Genomic DNA, 22,844 nt, shown 5'->3' with positions numbered 1-22,844 from the left:
CCGAGCGCCCTCATCCCTGCGGCACCGGGGCTGGAGGCGATGCGCAAGGACGGGTGCGGCTGCGCCAAGCAGGGCGCACGGAAAAAAATAATAATAATAAATAAATAAAATTAAATTAAAAAAAAAAAAAAGCGCCTCGGACCCCAGCTCCTGCGGCTGACCCTAAAAAAAAAAAAAATCCGGTTTGGGGCTGCCCCCAGCTCCCCCCCCCCCCCAATCCTTACCGTGCCGCCCACCTCCCGGGATGCGCCGGAGCCGCCGTGCCCATGGCTTCCTACCGGGGACCGGCTGCTGCTGCTGCAGCGGTGGGGGGGCTTCGGCGGCGACAAAACAACCCCCCCCCCACCCCGCTGCCTCCAGTTCCTCCCCCGGCAGCCTCCTGCAGCTTTCACAGCCGGGGCAGAGCCGGCCCGGCGCCGCCTCCCCGGAACGGGAGGGCCTGGGGGGGGGGGGGGGGGTACGACTCGCAGCACCTCCGGTATTAGGGGTGGCCCCCCGGGGGGGGGGGGGGACACGAAGGGCGAAGCACCCGGGGGTCGCGGCTGAACGGGGGCACCCCAACCCCGGTGCCGCTCACCTGCCTGGAGCGCGACCACCCTCACCAAGGGGCTGCCGGGGCCGGCGGGGGCTTTTGGCACATCCCGGCCCCCCCCAGCACCCCACCGGGAAAGGGTGGGCTGCGCCCCGGGACCACGTCGGTGCTGGGGTGCCCCCTCCCCATCACCCCCACCATCCCCCAGCGTTGGGGTCCCCCTCCCCATCACCCCCACCATCCCCATCACCCCCCAGTGTTGGGGTCCCCCTCCCCATCACCCCCACCCCCACCATCCCCCAGTGCTGGGGTCCCCCTCCCCATCACCCCCCCCAATATTGGGGTGCCCCCCACCCCGTACCGGGATCCCCCCCCCCCCGGCCCCAGCTCACCCGGCGCTGCTGCCGGTGCGGGGAGCGGTGCGGGGCAGGAGCGCGGCTGCCGGGGGAGGCGCCCGGTTCAAATGCGGCCGCGTTTATTGGGCCGAGGCGCGGGGGCGGCCCCGGGGGCGCGGGGAGGCCGCCGGCCCTTTGTGCGCCGGGAGCCGCCCCCCCCGGGCGCCGCCCCCGCCCCGGTATCGCGACAGCCGGTATCGCGACATCCCGTCGCCCCCCAGCCCTCGCGCAACCCGGCTCCCCCCCCCCGCCCCCCCCCGCCCGTCCGTGCGTCCCCGCGGGTGACACCCGGCCCCCCCCCCCCCCCCCCCCCCCCCCCCGCAGAACAGCCCCAAAAAGGGTCCCCACTAGGGGCTGGGGACCCTCTCAGCTCCCCCCCTCGCCAGCTCAGCACAGGGAACCCGGCTGCGGTTGTGGCTTCTCTGACGGCTAGTAAGGGGTTGTGCAACCCTGCAACCCGCTGCGGCACGCAAACTGATTCGCCTCTCTGCTAAAACTCGAGGGCCGCGCTGGTCCTTGGGCACTTTTCTCTCTTTCTTTCTTTTTTTTTTTTTTTTTTTAAGATGAACCTGAAATTGGTCCGAGGGTTCAAAATGTTTTAAGAGGGTGGGAAACAAAAACCTCGTGGCCAGAGGCAGGGGTGCACGAAGCCTCGCTTCGGTGGGGAACCCCGCTGGAGAGCCACGGGGTCCCGTAGGAGAGCTGGGCCGGCCTGCCGTGCCACCCCACGGCCGTGGGGACACAGGGGACGTGGCACGGGACCTGGACACCCCAATAAACCGTGTGGTGGCACCCGGAGCAGCCCCGCTCCCCGTGCACCCGTGCCGAACGTCACGGCCTTCTGCGGCAGTGCCACCGCGGTGGGACGTGGTGGATGGGAGCCGGACCCCGGCCGCGGGGCGCGTCCCCGCATCGTCGGGACGAGGAGAGGGGGCTTGAACGGGAACGGGGCCTCCGCGAGGGGTTTGCCGGACAGATGTTAGCAGAGAGGGCTTTGTGCTGGGGGAGGGCTCGGGGGGTTGTAAAACAACATTGCCATTTTTCTCTGCGGCTTTCTGCTGCTCTGACACTTGCTGGGGCTTTTCTTCCTTCTCTTCTCTTCTCTTCTCTTCTCTTCTCTTCTCTTCTCTTCTCTTCTCTTCTCTTCTCTTTTCTTTTCTTTTCTTTTCTTTTCTTTTCTTTTCTTTTCTTTTCTTTTCTTTTCTTTTCTTTTCTTTTCTTTTCTTTTCTTTTTCCACGTTTGCTTTTTCATCCCCGGTCCAAGCACTTCCATTATGCGAAGCCGAAACCATCTGGTGCTTTGTTTTGCTGCTAGCCCCGCTAGTGCCAGGACCTTATCCCCCGCACCCTCCTCCTTGCCGCTGCCTCGCTAATCCACCCAACAGCCCCGAAAAAACACGGCTGCCACCAAACAAAGGCGCTCAGCGCGTGCTCGCGTGTGCCCAGCGGTGGGGACAGCAGCCGGCGCCGTGTCCCCGTGTCCCCAGCCAGCCCGGGTGGCCTCGGCGGTGCCGGGGCGCGTCGCTGCGGGGTGAGCGGGGAGAATTCCGGACTCGTTTTCAGGACCGGCTGTTTGCAAAGGCATCCTGATATTTTCTCTCCCCCTCTTCCCGTGGGAGGAAAGCGTGTTTGCGGAGCCCCGCCAGCCTATTTCGGGATCCCCCCCCCACCCCCAGCGAGCAGCTGCAGCCGAGCGTCGCATCCGCCACCGGCGCTTCGCAGAGCGAGCTCGGAGGAAGGAAACCTCCGCTCGCCGGCGCCGTCACGCCTGGCACAGGAAAAGAAAGCAGGAATTGGGGGAAAACCAGGCCCGCTGAGCCCAAGCTGCCTCCCACGGCCGTGCTTGGCGGCTGCCACCCGAAAACGGGGGCTTAAGCCTCGCGTGTGTGCGCGCCCAGGGCCGCGGTGACCCCAAAAAGGGGCCACGGGGCCCTCCTGGCCCGGACGCGTGGCCGGGTGGCACCGCGTTTGCTGTTCCCCTCGCCCAACGGCTCGCTGCGGGCTGCTCGGTGGGGAAGGGGTTGTGGGGCTGGGGCTGTGGGGCTGGGGCTGTGGGGCTGGGGATATGGGGCTGGGGCTGTGGGGCTGGGGCTGTGGGGCTGGGGATATGGGGCTGGGGCTGTGGGGCTGGGGCAGTGGGGCTGAGGTTGTGGAGCTGGGGTTGTGGGGTTCCTTAGGTGGGAGCCCCCCAAATCGTCAGCAGAAAGCCGCTAGGAAGCTCAGCGCCGGCAGCTGGGGCGGGAGAGAAGGGGGCCACGCAAGGAGCCCTCCCCCCGGGCCTTGGTTTGCGGCGCGCAGCTGGGGCACAGCCCCCGCGGGGATCCGCGCCCCGCCGCTGCCGCCACCCCCAGGGCTCCGGCACAGGGCGGGCTGCTGGGGGACAGGGGGACACGGGGACGGGGGGATGTGGGGACATGGGGACAGGGATACTGGGGATATGGGGTCAGGGGGATATGGGGATATGGGGACGGGGAGACACAGGGATATGGGGACAGGGGGATATGGGGATATGGGGATGGGGGATATGGGGACAGGGGGACAGGGGGATATGGGGAAAGGGGGACAGGGGGATATGGGGACAGGGGGATATGGGGACAGGGGGATATGGGGACAGGGACAGGGGGATATGGGGAAAGGGGGACAGGGGGATATGGGGACAGGGGGATATGGGGACAGGGACAGGGGGATATGGGGACACGGGGATATGGGGACACGGGGACAGGGGGACACAGGGACAAAGGGGCAGGGGGACAGGGGGACAGGAGGATATGGGGACAGGAGGATATGGGGACAGGGGGACACAGGGACAGGGGGATATTGGGGACAGGAGGGCAGGGGGACAGGGGGACAAGGGGCCAGGGGGCCAGGGGGCCAGGGGCCAGGCTGTGTGTGGCACCGGCAGCTCAACGGGGACGGGAAGCACGGCTCAGCCCCTCCTGCTGGGACCGAGAGGCAGCTGCCGCGGGCGTTTTTTTATTTTACATTCGTATTTTGTTTCATTTTTTTTATTTTTTGTTTTATTTAATTATTTAATTATTTTTATTTTTTATTTGTATTTTTATATGCTTTTAGTTTTAGTATTTCTTATTTTATATTTCATTTTATTTTATTTTATTTTGTTTTGTTTTGTTTTGTTTTGTTTTATTTTATTTTTCTATTTTTCATTTCCATTTTTATTTTTATTCATACCCCTTTAACCCTGGGAGCTCCACCCCCCCCCCGGCCGCCCCGCCCCGCCCCCTCCCACCTCCCCCGGGTGGGCGGGACCATAGGCGGGCGTGCCCTATGGGCGGGGCCAACCGGGGGAGGGGGGCGTGGCCTGAGCGCGGGGGCGAGCAGCGGGCTGGGCGTGGCAAAGCAAAGGGGCGTGACCACAGGGAGGAGCATGAATGCTGGGGCGGGGGGTGGGCGTGGCGTGGGCGTGCCCATAGCGGTGGGCGCGGTCCAGGGGTGGGCGTGTCCGGGGGTGGGCGTGTCCGGGGGTGGGCGTGCCCCGGTGGTGGGCGTGGCCCCGGCGGTGGGCGTGGCCCCGGCGGTGGGCGTGGCCCCGGCGGTGGGCGTGGTCCCGGTGGCGCGGCGGGCAGGCTGCGGGCGCGATGCGGCGGCGCGGCGGTGCGGAGGCTCCGGGGCAGGGCGACGGCGACAGCGGCGGTGCCCAGGCGGCGGCGGGCGGGAGCTCGGCAAGGCCCCAGCCCCAGCCCTCCCGGTGAGTACCGGCCCCGGTACCGGAGCCGTTTCCCGGCCGTGTCCTGGGCGGCTGTGGGTGCTCGGGGTGGCACCGGGGCGGGCAGCGGGGTTTCGAGGTGCCCTTCACCAACCCCGTTGCCTCCGGCCGGTCCCATCCTGCGCCGTCCCGGTGAGGGTGCCGTGCCCGGGGCGGTGCCGAGCTGCCCTTGCCCTTTGCAGCCCATTCCTGCGGCGCTGCCCGCTGTGCTCCGGTGGTGCCGGCGGGGCCCGAGCTCCGCTTGGCTGCCGGTCGCAACCCCTGCCCTACAAGCCCGCCGTGCCCGGGCTGGTTTCCCCATCGCAGGGCCCAGGAGGGTGCGATGCCAGCCAGCTGCATGTTTTGGCCTTTCCTCTCCCTTGGGTGCTCGTCCTGAGCTGCCGCAGCCGGGGCCGGCTGCGGGGGCACGGCCGTGTCCCGTGGCACCCGAGCAGGACGAGGACACAACCAGAGGTGGGCACAGCCATGCTGATCCCATTGCCAGGCATCGCTCAGGTGCCCTTTGCTCTGCTTCTCCGCAGCGCTGGGGGCTCCCCGAACTCTTTCCCAACTCCCTTCCTCGGCTCCGGGGGGATTGCGCAGGCTCCCGTGGCTCCGGGACGCCTCCACGAGTGGGTCTCACCTGCCTGGGCTCCGGGCGTTGCCGCGTATCGGTGACTCCCGGTTGCCGGTTTTGCTTGCCGGGCACGTGCCCTGCCCTTCCTGCCCACTCATGGCCCCGTGGGAGGCCGTGGAGGCCCCGGGTGGCGGCGGCCTCTCGCGGCACTGAATCACGGAGGGGTGATCCGAGGGCTTGGCTCCATCCCCAAAAGCCAAAAGTTAGGGGGGGCTCAGCCCTAAATCAGCCACACGGGGGGCAAAGGACAGCTGTGGTGTGCCCCAAACCCTTGGGGTGGTTGGGGATGTGCTCACGGGGCTGTGTCGCCTTGCAGGGGCTGGCTGGGCTGGTGCCCCCGGCTGCGCACCCTCCTGCTGGAGCTGCTCCTCATCTACGTCTCCGTGCCCTTCCTCATCCGCCTCTTCCCCGCCATCCTCACCAAATTCATCTTCCTCAACTTCCGTGAGTGCCCCGGCGGGGAGAGCTCAACTTGGGCGAGCACAAGCTTTTGGGGTGCTGCTGTGGGGTAGGAGGGCCGGGGTGGGTCCACTCCGATGGCACGGGGCCAGCCCCCAGCTGCAGATGCAGCTTTCCCCGTGGCACGCCGTGTTTTGCAAGCCTCAGTAAGGCGCTGGCGCTGACCCTATTTGCTGCCCGAAGTTGCGACACACGTGGGCACGCGGAACATCCGTGGGATGAAGCGTCCCGGTGGCAGGAGGTGGCCGAGGGCTGTCCTCGTGTGGTGGTGGCGGTGACACGTCCTCGGGCTTTGGGGTGAATTATTGAATTAAACAGCACCACGTGGCAGTGGGAGATGCACGAAAGTGGATGGGTTGGGGGGTTCCCGGGTGCTGCCCGGCCGCCCCGCCGTGATGCCCCCCCTGTCTCCCCCAGTGGCCTTCCCCTTCTTCGCGGACCTGCGGCAGCCGGCGCTGCTGCTGAACAACACGGTCAGCCTGCGCCTCGCCACCGAGCCCGGCGTCTCCGTCGGCATCTGGTGAGCAGGGCTGGGCATCCTCCTCCTCTTCCTCCTCCTCCTCCTCGTCCTCCTCCCGTGGAGGACCACGACCCCCGTCCGTCCCCGCAGGCACACGGTGCCGGGCAGCAGAGGGGCCGAGGCGCGGGGCCAGGAGCAGAGCTGGTACGAGGAGGCGCTGGGCGACGCTCACCCCGTCATCATCTACCTGCACGGCAATGGGGGCACCAGGCGAGTACCCGAGGGCCGCGGTGACACCTCGGGTGGGTGGCAGCTGCCCTTCCCGCGGGGGGTGTACAGGCTCGGGGACCCGCGTTTGAGTGCTGAACCCGATGAGACCTCGCACATGTCCTAGTGATGCTGTCCCAGGGGACAGGATCTGGGTGCTCTGGGGTCCCCTTTAGCTCCCAGGGGACAGGATCTGGGTGCTCTTGGGTCCCCTTTGCTCCCAGAGGATGGGATCTAGGTGCTTTGGGGGACCCCTTTGCTCCCAGGGGACGGGATCTGGGTGCTCTGGGGTCCCCTTTAGCTCCCATGGGTGCACAGCTGTCCCTCGTGTGACCCGGCCCTGGTGGGGACGGTGTCCCCAAGCTGGCTGTGTCCTGGCAGAGCGGGGGAAGCCAGGTACCCCCTGCACGCACCGAGCTTTATCCTCGCTTTCCCCATCAGGGCTGCGAGCCACCGGGTCCAGTTCATGAAGGTAAGTGGGGACCGGGACGGGCGTTCGGCTCGCGCTGGCTCCGGGGACACGAGGTGGGGACGTAACTCTGTGCCACCCCTCCGCCAGCTGATGGGGGCCGCCGACTTCCACATCGTGGCTCTCGACTACAGAGGTACGGCCGCCCCCTGCCCCTCGCTGAGCGATGCCCTGGGGACTGTCCCCTCCGGGCCGTGACACCCAGACGTGTTCCCCGCAGGTTACGGGGACTCCAGCGGGTACCCCACGGAGAGCGGCTTCACCACGGACGTCCTGGCGCTCTACGACTGGGTCAAAGCGCGGAGTGGGAACAGCAGCGTCATCTTCTGGGGACACTCCTTGGGGACCGGGTAGGTGCGGGGCTGGGTGAGGGGTGCGCCGTGGGTGCCCCCCCCCCCTCACCCTCACCTCCTTTCTTGTAGGATTGCAACGAACGCGGCCAGAAAACTGCAGGAGGAGCGAGGTAACCTCCAGCATGGGCTGGGTTGGCTGCGTGCCGCTCGCCAGATTGTGGGGGTCCCCATCGCTCTGCTTGAGCATCGGGTGGGGACAAGCCGCTGTCCCCATCCTCCTTGACCCCAACCACCCCCCGCAATGCCCCCCCTGGCTGACTCCCACCCCGTGCTGCTCTCAGGGGTCCAGGTTGACGCCGTCGTGCTGGAGTCGCCCTACAACAGCATCCGCGAGGCGGCCGCCCACGTCCCCATCACCACGGTGAGCCCGGCGGCCCTGCGCGGTGGCTGTCCCCGCTGTCCCCCCCCCCCGGTAGTGACTCAGCAAGCATCCTGCTCTCTCCCGGGCAGATTTACCGGCAGTTCCCGGGTTTCGAGTACCTCATCTTGGACTCCATAGCTCTGGCCAACATGTTCTTCCGCAACGATGAGAAGTGAGTGCCCGGCGGGACGGGGCGAGGGTGCTGGGACGGGCACCTCACGCCATGCCGCCACTGCAGCATGCGCTGTGTTTGCTCAGCTTACTCATGCCTCAGAAGTGCCTTTTATTTGTGTAAGGTCAGAAATCGACATTACTACCGGGCCCCGTGACCATCTGATGGCCTTTTATTTTTGTTCCTCTGTTGAGCGCGACGTGCTCGCATCCCACCCACACGGCGTCACGCGCGCCGCGGTGTGGGGTCCTCCTGCCTCGGCGTTCGTGGGCACCTTTGCAAAAAACTGCCTGGTTTGGGGGTGCTTTTGCAGTCAGAGCACCCCCGAATGGTGTTTAAGGTTATTAAGGTCTTGAGGGGAGCAGCTTGTGCATCACGCTGCAGAGCTCAGTCAGCTCCCCTGGACACTAAAGGGCTGGATTTGGGGTGAAGGTCATCGGGGGGGGCTCGGTGGGGCAGGGGAGGCTCTGGACTGACCCCAGCACTGTGCCTGCTGCCCACAGCGTGAAGGTGCTGGCCTGCCCGCTCCTCATCCTGCACGCAGAGGACGATGCCGTGCTGCCCGTGCACCTGGGACGCAAGGTGGGCACCAGGGGGCTGCAGGTGGTCCAGGGGCTGCCGGGGAGGGAGAGGGTTTGGGACCCCGCTGGTGGTCACCGACCCGAGGAGGGGCCCTGCACGCCCCTAACCCTGCTCCCACCCAGCTCTTCGAGACCGCACGCGGCGCCTACAAGGACAAGAGCAAGGTGAAGTTCATCACCTTTCCCAAAGAGCTGGGCCTGGGCCATGACTACATCTCGTCCAACCCCGAGCTGCCTGCCCTGGTCAAGTAAGTGCTGCTCCGTGGAAATGTGGGGCGCAGAACGAGCCTCGCCTCTTCCTCCCGGGGTGCATCTTCCCCTGCAGCAACCACGCAGGTCCCTTCCCCATGCTCCTGCCCGTCCCCCATGGGGTTTTCTGGCATTTATTTTTCAAGCCCCAATTGCTCCTCACGGCCCCCCGAGCCCATCGTCAGCCCGGTGGCACAGGGAGGTGGCACAGGGACGGCACGGAGACGCAGCTTTGCTCAAAGCACAGCCCAGACCCACGCCCAGGGATAAGAAATGATGCTCTCAAGCAGCCCAGGAGGGTCAGTGACACAGTGCGAGGTTTATTGCGTCTCGTTGCAGAGACTTCTTGAACATGAAGTGACGCCAGCCGCTGCGTACAGCACCCGTGAGCACTCCCCCCACGCCCCGCACCAGGAACCCGTCACAGCACTGACCGTACTTCTGTACGTAATAAACTCTACTGAGAAACTTTCTAGTGCTCCCGCTGACTTGAGGATGCTGCAGGTTGCTCGGGGGATGGAGATATTGCTGCTGGGGATGGAGACAGTGCCATGACATAGCTGCTACAGGGACAGGACAGAGCAAGCGGGGACCGGGGGCGCTGCACAGGGCAGGGTGCGGGTTGCTGCAGGACGGTGAGGGTGCAGGGAGTGCATTGCAAACACTCTTTGCCTCCTCACCTCCCTGGAGCTGATGCCTTGCGACCAGCAAGAGCTGCATCCCAAAACCCAAACCCTGCTTTGGCATCGCGAGGGCCCAGCTGTGCCCCCCACCCCGTGCCACGCACAGCCCCTGCACACCCGCTTTTGGCTTTAGCTTTGCTGTAAGCAGGCCCAGTCCCTCGTCTCAGGTTCCAGTAAACACCCCTCCGGCTCTGCTTGGCACTTTTATTTTTAGTACCTACCGCAAGCAACAGGTCAGAACAGTTTGGCTTTTCGCTATAAAACTCCCCCTCCAGCAGCAGCAGCAGCAGCGGGGCGGCTGCGTCACAGCGCAGGCTGCAGCATCCTTCGCCCCCCCCCCCCCCCGCTATGCCCGCGCTGCCGTCCCATTGGGGGTCCTGTCCTCGGCCACCTCCCGCGGCTCGTTGGGCGGGGGGATCTTCAGGTCGGACGGCTCCACCTGCCAGATGTCCCGGGCGTACTCCTTGATGGTGCGGTCGCTGGAGAACTTGCCCGCCGCCGCGATGTTCCTGATCACCATCTTGGTCCACGCCTTGGAGTTCTGCGAAGAGGCACGGGGATGGAGGTGGCACCCGCGGGGACCTGGCCTCAGAGCCTGTCCCCAACACCCAGCTGCGGGGGGGGGGCACCCCGTGCCAGACCCCTTCCCAGGGATGGGATGAGGTGTGCGGGGCTCCGTTAGCCCCTGGGGATGCAGGGAGAGCGACCAGACCGAACCGTGCATAGGGTGGCACCGAGAAATTTGGCTCCGGTTGCTGGGCCCTGCGCAGGGCCAGCCCCGAGCTGGTTCCCCAGCTGGCACTCACCAGGTACAGCTCGCTGACTTTCTCCTGGCACTTGACATAAGCCTTGTAATCCGCAAAGACTTTGAACCTGCAGCAGCAAAGGAAGGGGGAGTTAGGGAGAAGAGGAATGTGCGGGTGGGAGCAAGTCTTTGGGGGCAGCTCTGGCTGCCAGGGCCACAGCGAGGCGTCAAACAGCTGCTTTGGGTGAATTAAGCCTCCGCAGTCCCCTTTGGATCAGAGCCCGCTAGGAAAGCCTTCGAGATACATCTGTCATCACCCAAACGCAGCCTAGCCCCAATGCACCCAGGCTTTAAGGCAGCACACGTCAAGTGCTACCCATAGGGAGCATTTTGTGCCAGGGGAACATGAAGCGCTCAGCACCAGGGCCAGGAACTGGGTGGGTGGCTGGGGCAATGGCTGCTCTGCACGGGTACATGGTGTTTGGTGGGGAGACCCAGCCCTGGGGACGGGTGGCATCCCAGCCGCGAGCCTCACCGGTCGTGGTGGAAGAGCATGTTGACCACGTCTTTGAAGAGGTCGGGCTCGTTTGAGGAGAAGAAGCCGCTCTTGATCTGGTCAACAGCTTGCTTCAGCTCGGGGAGCCGGTCGTAGTACTGCTGGGCGTCGTACCTGGCGGGGCAGGGCTGGCATGAGCCGGGGGTGCTCGGGCTGCCCGCAGCGTTCCCCACCGCATCCCCCGTCCTCACCCTTCCTTGTCCAGCTCCGCGACGTCCTCCACCCTCATGCCGAAGATGAACAGGTTTTCCTCGCCGGCCTCCTCGGCCATTTCCACGTTGGCTCCATCCATGGTGCCGATGGTCAGAGCGCCGTTCAGCATGAATTTCATGTTCCCGGTGCCCGACGCCTCGGTGCCCGCCGTGGAGATCTGCTCCGACAGGTCGGTCGCAGGGATCACTGCCAACAAGAAGACACACAGCCACTTGTGGTGACCAACCCTGTGCTTGCATCGTGCTGAAGGATGTTAGAGATGCTTCCTTGTGGCGATGGAGCCGTGGGCTGGATAGCAGCCATAGGGGTGATGCCCTCTCCCCCCCGGCACCCCACAGGGACTACCTTTCTCCGCCAGGGAGACCCTGTAGTTCTCCAGGAAGATGACCTTCAGCTTGCTCCCCACAACGGGGTCGTTGTTCACCACCTGAGCCACGGCGTTAATGAGCTTGATGATCATCTTAGCCATGTGGTAGCCCGGGGCAGCCTAGGAGAAGAGCCGTGGGTGAGCCTGGAGGGCCAGCACGTGGGGCAGGCGAGGAGCACCCAGCTCCCACGTGCCCAAGGAGGTGGGGACCCACTGAGGACGACGTCTGCACCCAAATCCCTTAGGGCGTTTCCAAGGGCTTCCCCCAAACCCAAATTACCTTGCCTCCTATGATCACCGTCCTAGGAACAAACAGCTTCACAGGATCCCTCTTGATGCCTGGAGGAGAGGGCAGCACCGGTGTCACCTCTGTGCCAGCTGCCGCCCCGGGGGCCAGAGATACTCGTGCACCCCTGGGCATGCCGTGGGTCCCTGCTGGGTGCGCGGTGGCTTACGGTTGTACATGGTGATGATGTGCAGGCAGTTCATCAGCTGCCGCTTGTACTCGTGGATCCTCTTCACGTGCACGTCGAACATGGACGACGGGTTGATCTTCACCTTGTACTCCTTCTCCAGGTACAGCGCGAACTTCACCTTGTTCTCCTGGCCGAGGGCAGGGAGGGTGTCAGCCCCGGGCCCCCCACATCCACGCCCCCCGTGCCCGCGCCCCTCACCTGCTTCACTTTGGCAACCTCGCGGATGAAGAGGTCGTCGTCCACAAACTCGTGCAGCTTCGCCAGCTGGCTCAGGTCCCGCACGTAGTCCTCCCCGATTTTCTGCAGGAGGAGCACAGGCGAAGAACTCGGGCGAGATGCCGACAGAGGGCGAGCAGCCAGACGGACGGGGCTGGGGCTGGCAGCAGCACCCCTGGGTGCGGCGTGGGGCACGGGGAGCCCCCTCGGTTACCTCCGCGATGAGCTCTGCCAGCCCCGGGTTGCAGAGCAGGAGCCAGCGCCGCGGGGTGATGCCGTTGGTCTTGTTCTGGAACTTCTCGGGCTCCAGCTCCGCAAAGTCCTTGAAGCTGCAAGGGCGAGGGGGGAGCAGCTTCAGGCTTGCCCCCTCAGCCCCACCACAGCCTTTGTGAGCTAAGAGGGATCCCCAGTGCCTCCCCCCCCACCCTTACACTTCAGTCCTGACTATCTCGGAGTGGATCTTGGCCACGCCGTTGACGGCGTGGGAGCCGACGATGCAGAGATGAGCCATGTTGATCCTCTTGGTGCCTCCCTCCTCTATCAGGGACATCCGCCGCAGCCGGTCCATGTCGGTGGGGAAGAGGGAAGCGATGTGCTGCGGGTGGAGGCAGGGGGGTGAGCAGTGCCATGGGGACGTCCCACACGATGGGCCACGCGGTGTCCCCATGCATTTGATGCCTCCAGGGTGATGGCTTTTACTCCAGGTGAACCACCTCGTCTGCTGCCCTTCTGCCTCCTGTGACACCAGCGGGTGTCTCTGGACATGCAGACCCCTCTGGCCCCACAGAGGAGGGCTGGGGGGCACCTGTAGGGCTGTTCCAGCTCAACTGCAGCACAGGAGGCCAAGCCACCAGCTCCGCCATACCCCCATCCTCATCCTTCCCCGAGACGAATTTAGTGGTTAAGGAACAAAGAAATGCCACCAGGAAAGGCCCTGGGGCACTGGGTGAGGCCTTTAAAGCAGCCACTGAGTGCAGGATGGCAATAAAGTCACGGGGTGGCTGGGGTTGGCAGCACCTCTGGGTGCCCATGTGCCCCCCAGCCCCAGCAGGGTGCCCAGCCCCATGGCCAGGCGGCTGCTGGAGATGTCCCCGAGGAGCCCCCAGCCCCTCTGGGGAGCCCGAGGCTGGCAGGAGGGGCCTTGCCTCACCTCACCGGGTTCCTGTGCCAAAAATGAGTGCCAGAACCACCCAGAACCTGACCCAGGCACGGGGCGCACCGTGTACCACCCAGCCCCGGGGCGCACTCACGTCCAGGTGCCTCTGGTTGATCTCGTAGATGATCTGCAGGTGTCTCGGGAGCAGCTTCTCCACCAGGTCCACCGGCCAACGCTCCAGGGCCTCGGGGAGCACCGTGTGGTTCGTGTAGGCGAACGTCCGCTTGGTGATGTCCCAGGCCTGCGGGCGGCAGCGCAGCGTGGGCAAGCCCTGAGCACCCGGCGGGGTGCAAGCACCCACCCGTGGCCCTCCCACCCGTGGCTCCTCCACAACCCACGGCCCCCAGCGCCACAGGGGTGGGCAGCGGGGCCAGGCTCGTCCCTCTCCAGCAAGAGGAGCAGGGGATGGGGAAGATGGGAAAGGGAAGACTTCAATGCAACGGGTGAGACCCAACCCCAGTGCTCCAGGTGCCACAGAACTGGTTCCACTGGGCGGGCGGGCTGAAGGGGGGTGCCCGTGGGTGCTGGCACCCGGCTGCTCCCAAGCCACCGGCAGTGCAATGCTGCCGGCCCCGGCGCCTGCCTGAGCTCCTGTGCGGTGTGGGAGCCGCTGGCCGGATCCTTCCCACTCCTGTGTGGTGGTTAATTAATGGTGCTAGTGGGGGAACCGTCCCAGTACATGGGGAAGGGGGTGTGCTTTGCCACCCGGTGCAGGGAAAGCCATGCTGCTGCTCCCAACCTTGCTCCAGGGCAGCTTCTCGATGTCCACAAAAATCCTCATCAGCTCGGGGATGGCCATGGCAGGGTGCGTGTCGTTCAGCTGGATGGCGACCTGCAGGGAGAGGGTGGCACCTGGGGGACACACGGGTGGCACGCGGGCACCCTGTGGAGCCCACAAAACCTGCCCAGAGCCGGGCACAGAGCAGGGGGGTGGCAAATTGAGCTGGGAGGCATGCACTGGAGCAACCCCAACCCGTACCTGGTCGGGGAAGGTTTCAAACACGGTTCGGACGCTGTCTGTGCTCCCGAATTTGGAGGCTTTGAAGCGGCGTATGATGTCCTGGAGGGTGGCGGCCACGACAAAGTACTCCTGCTTCAGCCGCAGCTCCTTGCCCTCGAAGAACTGCCAGCGAGAGGAGCGGGGTGCTGCTGGGGCCGGCGGGATTGCGCCGTGCCCCCGAACACGCTACTGTGCACGGCTGCCGCCGCACCCAGGGAAGGGCTCGTGTCACATCGCATCATGTCACGTCGTGTCACATCGTGTTGTGTCCCTGTGCACGGCAGAGCAGCCATGCGGGAAGAACGCCCCTAGCAATGGGGTTAGGGTGGCAAGAGCAGCTCGAGGCATCGCCTCCAGTCGCGGGCCAGCACCGAGTGGCAGGGAAATGCCACCCAGGTCCCAGCAGTGTTCAGCCATGCTGGAGTTTGCCCCAGTTTTATATTTTGAGATTTGAGGAATACTTATTCAGCAGGACGTGCTCCTCTCCTTGCTGTGCCCAGGCATGGGCTCATCTCTGCCGCAGCGATCCCTGGCCAAGGGCACCTGGAGGTTTGCAGCCCACCCCAAGGCCCCTCTGCAGCACAACACACACTCTCCAGCCATCTTTAAAATGCCCCCAGTTCCCAACTTACGTTGTCATTGGGGTAGAGGACGCGGGAGATGTTCTCAGCCAGGTTTCTGTCCAGCACTGCCTGGATGTAGTCCCCGACGTTGACTGCGGGGGAGCAGAGGGACAGGGTGGGGGTGACCCCGCTGCGCCCTGTCCCGCTCGGCCCCCGCCGGCCCCCACTTACAGTCCCGCAGGTTGAAGTCGTTGGGCGCCCGAGCCGACCACAGCCGCATGGTGTTGACGGTGTTGTTCATGTACCCGGGCACCGGGGTGTCGTAGGGCAGCGCCAGCACCACCTAGGGCATTGGCAAGCTGCACAGACCATGGCCGGTGTCCCCATGTCCTGACAGAGCCCTCCCATCCCAAACAAGCCCCAGGGAGGGATCTTGGGGTTGCACCCACCCTTACAGCCCTTGTGGGGCTGCATGCACGGTCCCACCCCGGGGACACCCCAGCTCCCCTGGCTGTGGTTTGCCAGAAGCCCCCCAGAGATGGAGAGGTGCTTGTGAGGGCCAGGAGAAGCCCGATTTCAGCTGTCAGGTCAGGCCGTGCACTGCACCGAGCCCTGCTGGAGGTGCTTTAGGGCATGGGACAACCCATGGTTTTGGGGACAGACCCACCAACCAGGGGACAAGCCACCAGGCTGTGACCCATACCTGGGTGTCAACCCACTTAGCGCCAGTGCCGGAGTGCTCCACGCGGCCGTAGAAGTGCACGGGCAGCATGTACTCAGGCCGGGCCTTCTCCCAGGGGTTGCCGTGCCGCAGCCAGTCGTCGGCCTCCTCCACCTGCCCGAGGGAGCAGCGGTGGTGACGGGGCCACCAGAGCTGGGGACGAGCCCTGACAGGGCCACCCGAAATGGCGACGAGCCCTGCCGCCGGCACCCGGTGGTGGCAAAGGGGCCGCGGCCAGCTCCGTGCGGCCTAAAGCACCGATTCCTCTGGGTCTTGTAATTGGAGGGCCTTGTAATCGGAGGCTAAGCCTCTGCCGGGTTTAATGAAGCGGGTTTGTCCCTGTCCAGATTAGCCGTCACCTTTGACACTGCCAAAGGAGGGCTGCGGGAGACGGGCGTTGCATAAGGGCCGCAGGGGATGAGCCGTGCTGGGATGGCAGCCCGAGACATCGCCCTGCTCTTCATCTGTCCGCTGGGCGAGCGGCTCCGGCCTGCCTGGCCTCCCCGTCTCCATCAAACCACCCCTTCCCTGCCTGGAGGAGACGTCTCAGCCTCGCCTGGCACACAGAGCTCAGGGCCAGGGCAGGAGCAGCGACCCCTCTGCTCCTCCCAAAATGTTCCCCGCTCCCGGCAGGGCCGTGACTCACGGCATCCGCACAGCCCCGGGAGGAGGGATTTCGGTGCAAGACGGACACGGAAGGAAAGCAAGTCAGGCCGATGACTTGCAGCTTTCTGCTAATTAGCAGTGTGCTGCAAGGCGGCTCTGCTGCCCTCCGCACCAGGCAGCTAACGGGGGCGGTGAGCCGGGGGCTACGTGCTTGTACTGGTTTAAGAAGTGTCACTTGCTCTTGAAAATGGAATCATGGAATACAGGATGGTTTGGGTTGGAAGGGGCCTTACAGCCCCCTGCCATGGGCAGGGACCCCTCCCAGGCTGCCCCCAGCCCCATCCAGCCTGGTCTGGGGCACCCCCAGGGATGGGGCAGCCACAGCTCCTCGGGGCAGCCTGCGCCAGGGCCTCACCGCCCTGAGAGTAAAGAATTTGTTCCTCATATCTAACCTAAACCTTCCCTCTTTTAGTTAAAAACCATCACCCCTTGTCCTACCACCACACCCCCTGACACAGACTCCCTCACCAGCTGTCCCGCAGCCCCTTGAGGCACTGTAAGGTGTCCCCGGAGCCAGAAGACCACCCGAGGAGAGCTTTAAACACGACAGCACCAGCTCTGGCTCCAGCAGCCCTGGCTTGAGGGGCAGGCAGGGCTCAGGGCTTTGGCTGTGCCAGGGGGCAGGCGAGGGCCGCGCGCCCCCGTCGTACCTGCCAGCCGTCCCGGATCTTCTGGTTGAAGATGCCGTACTCGTAGCGGATGCCGTAGCCGTAGGCTGCCAGCCCCAGCGTCGCCATCGAGTCGAGGAAGCAGGCTGCCAACGACAGGGAACGCATGGAGCAAGGAGAACACCGGCTCCTTCCCCCAGGGGAGCACAGGTCGGCAGCCTGGCTCGTGCCTGGAGCAGGGAACCCCCGGGGCGCGGGTGCCACCCCGCAGCTGATGCCGGCTGTGCGCTGCCACCCAGGGGACAAGATCTTTTTGGGGGTTCCTCACCTGCAAGCCGGCCGAGGCCGCCGTTGCCGAGACCGGCATCCTCCTCAATCTCCTCCAGCTCTTCTATGTCCAGCCCCAGCTAGAGACAAGGGGAGGTGACAGGCTGGGGGCTGTCTGAGAGCCCACCCCGCACCCCTGGGTGCTGCCCAATGCAGGGCAGGGACCCTCCCTGGTGTTCGGGCCACTCCACCAGCCTCTACAAGGGACACCCACGTCCTTCCCCTCGCGTGGACAAGCACCGGGGTGAGAGGCCCCCAGGACCCCCAGCTCTGGGGCAGGCACCCGGGCTGCCCCCCGACTCATGCTCCTGCAACAGAGACGTGCAGAGACGCGGCCACAGCACCTGCGCAAGCAAATGCCAAGTTTCCAGCCCGCAACACCATCGAGGAAGAGGTTTTGCCTATGCAAAACTCCTCGGGCAGCTCAGCAGGAAATAAAGCAGGCTGAGCCACCCCTTCCCACCTCGCCAAACAGAACGGGTCTGCCAGCTTCTCCCAAACCGGTCGGCTACAGGAAAGCCCAGCAGCACCAGCCCCTCGCTGGTGTTTCTCAGCACCGAATTGCACTGAAAGCCCTGAACACCTACAGAAATGTTTTAAGTGATTCCCATTATGCCAAGCATTTTATTTTAGAAATGTTTAGCATTTGGGTTTGTAGCACAGCTACACAACTGCTACGTAACATCCCAATCTCTTCCTTTACAAACCTGCCCCTGGCTGGGCTGTTGCCCTCACTGCAAGGTTAACAGGTTAAAAAAAATAAAAAGCCCTAAAAATAAGCTGCTCTCCCTTTGAACATATTTGTTTGAAACCTGTTCCTGCTGTTGTGCAACTGCTCCAGCCGTGCACGATGGTGTTTGTCAGGCGGGGCACGAGCACAGGGCAGGGTGGAAAAAAACCTTCACCAGCCCGAGCGCCACGCAGTGATGAGTGGCACCGGCGTGCCAGTGCCACCGGTTTAGGGAGGACAAGGTTTTAAACCCTCTGCCACAGGTTACAGCGAGCAACGGCCTCGTGTGTGCCACCTGGGAGGCAGCTGATAGCAGGAGCTCGACTCCCCGTCCCGCTGGCACTTGGCAGTGCGGGCTGAGCAGCCCCCGAAGGTGCCCGTGCCCCTTTGCTGCTGGTGCTGGATGCGGCCTGAGGTGTTTCCAGGGTATGCCCTGGCTTCTGCTCCCGGGCAGCGTTTACCTGCAGAGGCATCATCTGTGGGGCTGCAGGGTCTTCACCCCAAGCCAAGATGCGTGGCCAGGCCGCCCGGTGCTCACCTGGTAGACGGCCTCGTCGCAGGCGTTCTGCAGCCCCAGGTTGATCATGGTGTTCTGCAGCGTGCGCCCCATGTAGAACTCCAGGGAGAGGTAATAAATCCTCTGCGAGAGGAAACAGCCCACGGTCAGTGCTGGCAGGGCTGGAGGCAGCTCAGCCAACCCCCCCCGCAGCTCCCACCCGCTGTTATCTGACTTGGAAGACGAAAAAACCCGACTCGCAGTGCGGCTTGCAAGGGGAATTTTAGGGCTGCGGCTCCCCTGCAGGGCCTGTCCTCCCATTTTGCCTCAGAAATCACCTCGCACGTCCCTGCAGCTGGCAGAAGGAGCCCACCAGTGAACCCCCAGCCCCATCCCTGCCCTCCCACCCCACGCTGGCCCGGCCCCGCTGTTGTTTTGCGGGCTGGGAGGAGGACAGCGCCGCTTTGTTTGCCCGAGAGCGGCGACAGCTCCGGGATGGTCACCTCGAGGGCACTGCGGTACAAAGTTAAACTTTAAAGAGGAGCCGTTTCCTAATGTCACCCCGAGCTGCAAAAGCAAGCCAGAAAACCAGAACTGGTGCCGGGGGGGCACCCGGCCTCCTCGGGCCCTGCAGCCCCAGGGGGGTTTGGGGATGGCTGCGGTGCCGCAGACCCCGCCGGGCACGTGGCCGCTAACGCGGAGGCTTGTGTAAGCCGCCCCAAGCCGAGCCCTGGTGTCAGCACCGGCGGGTTTTAGGGCAGGATTGGGGCTGGAGGAGGCCGCTGACTCCGCAGGTTTCCCCGGGACCTCCTCGGGCGCTGGCTGGGCCGGTGCCGGCGGTGCCGGGGGCGGCCGATCCCTCGAGCAGGCTTTTTCACCCCGCGGGGAGGGGGTGCCAGCTCCCACCGGCCGGTGCGGCGCCAGCGAGGGGGGCACGGGAATAAATCGGAGCCGACAGGGCCAGGCAGGTGTCAGGAAGGGATTAGGGCTTAATCCCTCAGCAGGCAGAGCCCCGTGCTCGGCGCACACCGGCGGCGCAGCAACTCCCGCACCCGCCGCATCGCTCGGGCTCGGCCCCGCCACGGCGCCCGTGCCAGCCGAGGTCTGCCCGTGGCCTGTTTCGGGCTCTTTTCTCTCTGCAGCTAATTCACCCTAGAAGGCTTCGCTGTGCTTTTGGCAGGCGGCTCCCACGCCGTTCCCATGCTGCGCCCCGCGCTGCGGCCCAGCCGCGCTGTTTGTTTTGCAAAGCAAAGGGACGGCGGCGCCTGCTCGGGGACGGCGGGGAGCTGTGCGGGGCCGGGGGGGCCGAGGGGTGCCAAAGTGTGCCGAGGGGTGCTGAGGCGTGCCAGGGGGTGCCGAGGGGTGCTGAGGGGTTCCAGGGGGTGCCGAGGGGTGCTGAGGAGTGCCAGGGGGTGCCAAGGAGTGTTGAGGGGTACCAAGGGGTGCTGAAGGGTACCAAGGGGTGCTGAGGGGTGCCAGAGTGCTAAAGGGTGCCAAGGGGTGCTGAGGAGTGCTAAGGGGTGCCAAGAGGTGCCGAGGAGTGACAAGGAGTGCCAAGGGGTGCTGAGAGGTGCCAAGAGGTGCTGAGAGGTGCTGAAGGGTGCGAGGGGTGTCAGGGGGTGCCGAGGGGTGCCAGGGGTGCTGAAGGGTACCAAGGGGTTCTGAGGGGTGCCAGAGTGCTAAAGGGCGCCAAGGGGTGCTGAGGAGTGCTAAGGGGTGCCAGGGGGTGCCGAGGGGTGCCAAGAGGTGCCAATAGGTGCTGAAGGGTGCCAAAGGGTGCTGAGGGGTGCTGAAAGGTGCCAAAGGGTGTGAGGGGTGTCAGGGGGTGCTGAGGGGTACCAGGGGGTGCCGAGGGATGCCAGGGGGTGCTGAGGGGTGCCGGAGGGTGCTGAGGGGTGCCAAGGAATGCTGAGGGGTACCAAGGGGTGCTGAGGGGTGCCGAGGAGTGCTAAGGGGTGCCAAGAGGTGCCGAGGGGTGCTGAAGGGTGCCAAGGGGTGCCAGAGTGCTGAGGGGTACCAAGGGGTGCCGAGAGGTACCAAGGGGTGCCAAAGGGGGCCAAGGGGTGCCGAGGGGGCTCCAACCCTCCAAGCCCGGAGCTGCCCACCACTCCCGGGGGGGCTGCCGAGGTTCCTCCGGGGGCCGGGTGCCCCCCCACCCACCTTGGGGTCCCGCTCGTAGTAGTGCTGCTGGGTGCGGATCCAGCGCCCCACCAGGTGGTCGCGCACCGTGTGCGCCAGGGCGAAGAAGTAGTCGCGGGGGGTGGCGACGTTGCGGTCCTTGACCAGGGTGAAGTGGAGGTGCCGGTTGAAGCCCCTCTTCAGCTCGGCCACGTTCTCGGCGCCCACGATGCCGCGGATGCTGATCTGCTTCCGCCGCTCCTGGTCCGACAGCGGCCGCGACATCGCTGCGGGGACACCGCGGGGGGACACCGCGGGGGGACACCGCGGGGGGACACCACGGGGGGACACTACGGGGACACACAGGGACACACACGCAGGGACGGGGCTGGCAGCGGGCACCCACCGCGCTCCGCCGGCACCGCCCCGGGGCCGCCCACGCGTGGGGCGGGCGCCGCGGCCACGGGGCCCCGCGGGGAGGGTGGGAGGGGTGGGGGGGGCGGCACCGGGCGGCCGGGGGAGGAACCGGGGAAGGGGGGGGGGGAAGCACCGCCTCCGGTCCCAAAGGGGAAGCGCCGCGCTGCCAGCACGGTCTGGGCGCTGCCCGAGCCCCCCTGCCCGCAGCCCCCTTCCCCTACATCCCCCCTCCACTGCACCCCTGTCCCATCTTCCCTTCCCCTGCTCCCCCTTCCCCTTCTCTCCTTCTCCCCTTCCCCTGCACGCTTTCCCCGTTCCCTTCCCTTCTCCCCTTTCCCTTCTCCCCTTTCCCTGCTCCCCTTCCCCTGCACCCCCTTCCCCTGCACCCCCTTCCCCTTCGCCCCGTCCTTTCCCCCCTTCCCCTGCACGCTTTCCCCTTCTCCCCTTCCCCTTCTCCCCGTCCCCTGCACCCACTTCCCCTGCACCCCTTGCCTTTCTCCCCTTCCTCTTCTCCACCTTCCCCTGCTCCCCCTTTCCCTTCTTCCCTTCCCCTGCTCCCCTTCCCCTGCACCCACTTCCCCTGCACCCCTTCACCTGCACCCCCTTCCCCTGTACCCCTTCCTCTTCACCCCTTCCCCTGCACCCCTTCACCTGCTCCCCTTCCCCTGCACCCCCTCCTCTGCTCCCCTTTCCCTTCTCCCCCTTCCCCTGCACCCCCCTTCCCCTGCACCCCTTTTTCTCCCCTTGCCCTGCACCCCCTTCCCCTGCACCCCCTTCTCTTCTCCCCTTCCCCTTTTCCCCTTCCCCTCCTCCCTTTTCCCCGCTCCCCCTCCCTTTTCCCCTCTCCCCTCCCCACTCCCCCAGGACCCCCCTGCTCAGCTCCGGGCCCCCCTCAGCCCCCCTCAGCACCTCCCGGGCCGGGTCCCGTCTCCGCGTCCCGCTGCCGGGTTCTGCCCTGCACCGGCTCCTGCCCGCGCTTCTTCCGGAGGGCCAGAGCCCGGCTATCGGCGAGCAACGCAACTCCTCTTCCTCTTCCTCTTCCTCCAGCCAGCTCTGCGCAGGCTTTCCGGGCGTTTTTCCCTGCCCAGGCACGGCAGAAGGGAGAGAAAAGCCAAACCCGCTGCTGTTTGGGAACACGTGCGGCGTGGGAAAGAGGGAAGGCGACCGATCCTCCTGATTTTTTACAGGATAAATTAAAGGATTATTGGGTGGAAGCTTGGGGATGGTGAATTTGGGTGCCTGGAAAAGGCTCGTGGTGCTGTGCAGCTGGTGCTGGTCCCGCAGGAGGCTCTGCCCTCGCCCTTGGGTGCTGCCCCCGGCCCCTCAGGGGCTCCCCCACCCCAAATTACCGGCTGGGCTACGTGCTGCACCGGGGACAGAGGTTCCTGCATCTGCGGTGTCCTGGGCACGTTGCCCGTCTGGAAGGGATGAGCATCGTCCTGAGGCAGTAATGCAAGGCAGCAGCGATTCCTTAGCCCTGGACTCCAGCCCACGATGAGCTCAGAGGCCGTAACAGTGAAAACCTCCCTGTGGCCCTCTTACAAAACTCAGAGCAGACACAGATACCCCAGCAGCAAACCCCTCTCAGGCTGCTGAGACGGGGTCTCGACTTCAGAAACAGCCCCAGCACCACCATCCCTTAGCATTTTTATTCCATAAAAGCCCCTCAAGGGATTTTAATGTTGCCAGCACTGCAACAGGGCGCTGGGCTCCCACTTGAATTTCTTGAAATCACTTTATTTCTAGGTTATTTTCTCTCTTCTCCACCCGTCCTTGCTAAAATTTGGCAACCAAGCAGGGTCTGGCTGCAGGGACCACCCCGAGCAGCCACCCGCACCCAGCCCCGGTAATCCTCTGTCCCGCTGGGTGCCGGCCCTCCTTCACCGGGGTGGTGCTGGCGTTTCCAAAGTAACTCATAATGGGTGTGCTTGGAGAGGGAAAGGCTTGGGGAAGGACATTTGGGGACGGCTGGCCCTTCAGATCCTTTCGGATTTGGCACGGTGTTGTTGAGGGCTGGGGGCCGCAGGGGTGCGTGGTGCCGCTGCGGTGACCCATGGTGGGGGGGCGAGATGGACGCAGGGGGGGGCTGCGGCGGCGCAGAGATGCTCCGGGAAGCTCTGCCCTTCTCTCATAAAAGTCCTTTATTAG

At 65.0% G+C, this 22,844-nt stretch overlaps 3 protein-coding genes across 10 annotated transcripts in view; 1 reads left to right on the top strand and 2 right to left on the bottom strand.

The window, feature by feature from the left end:
* Positions 1 to 1,025, bottom strand: part of NIN (ninein) — a 61,502-nt gene extending 60,477 nt beyond the window's left edge. For 3 of the 7 annotated variants that reach the window (XM_035551262.2, XM_050710972.1, XM_050710973.1), the window contains exon 1: positions 925 to 1,025. The gene's annotated coding sequence lies outside the window, so the exon portion shown is untranslated. Of the gene's footprint in view, positions 1 to 224; positions 418 to 924 lie in introns of those variants that run through there. The other 4 variants (XM_050710974.1, XM_050710975.1, XM_035551263.2 and 1 more) reach the window with 2 other exon arrangements.
* Positions 1,026 to 4,472: 3,447 nt separating this feature from the next.
* Positions 4,473 to 9,110, top strand: ABHD12B (abhydrolase domain containing 12B). Its single transcript, XM_035551151.2, has 13 exons — positions 4,473 to 4,633; positions 5,584 to 5,711; positions 6,144 to 6,246; positions 6,337 to 6,456; positions 6,895 to 6,925; positions 7,013 to 7,058; positions 7,143 to 7,272; positions 7,345 to 7,385; positions 7,557 to 7,636; positions 7,726 to 7,808; positions 8,312 to 8,390; positions 8,513 to 8,637; positions 8,978 to 9,110. The coding sequence occupies exons 1-13, from the start codon at positions 4,524 to 4,526 to the stop codon at positions 8,997 to 8,999; spliced, it is 1,098 nt and encodes a 365-aa protein (XP_035407044.1). The 5' UTR covers positions 4,473 to 4,523; the 3' UTR covers positions 9,000 to 9,110.
* Positions 8,938 to 21,864, bottom strand: PYGL (glycogen phosphorylase L). Of its 2 annotated transcripts, XM_035551149.2 has the most exons (21): positions 21,606 to 21,864; positions 20,322 to 20,629; positions 18,204 to 18,305; positions 16,937 to 17,015; positions 16,651 to 16,754; positions 15,317 to 15,448; positions 14,845 to 14,956; positions 14,683 to 14,765; positions 14,030 to 14,173; positions 13,790 to 13,882; positions 13,145 to 13,291; positions 12,326 to 12,489; positions 12,109 to 12,223; positions 11,877 to 11,978; positions 11,658 to 11,805; positions 11,483 to 11,541; positions 11,181 to 11,322; positions 10,814 to 11,021; positions 10,602 to 10,736; positions 10,128 to 10,194; positions 8,938 to 9,862 (listed from the first exon to the last, which is right to left on the bottom strand). In XM_035551149.2, exons 2-21 carry the CDS (start codon positions 20,562 to 20,564, stop codon positions 9,668 to 9,670), a joined length of 2,574 nt encoding a protein of 857 aa, XP_035407042.1. In that variant the 5' UTR covers positions 20,565 to 20,629; positions 21,606 to 21,864; the 3' UTR covers positions 8,938 to 9,667. The 2 variants fall into 2 exon arrangements, with proteins under 2 accessions (XP_035407042.1, XP_035407043.1); XM_035551150.2 differs by lacking the exon at positions 21,606 to 21,864 and having other exon boundaries at positions 20,322 to 20,737.
* Positions 21,865 to 22,844: the final 980 nt, after the last annotated feature.

This window comes from Cygnus atratus, chromosome 5, assembly GCF_013377495.2.
Source record: "Cygnus atratus isolate AKBS03 ecotype Queensland, Australia chromosome 5, CAtr_DNAZoo_HiC_assembly, whole genome shotgun sequence".
NCBI classification, from domain to species: Eukaryota; Metazoa; Chordata; class Aves; order Anseriformes; family Anatidae; genus Cygnus; species Cygnus atratus.
Note: the sequence above shows the minus strand (reverse complement) of the source record. Positions and strands in the feature narration are given on the sequence as shown.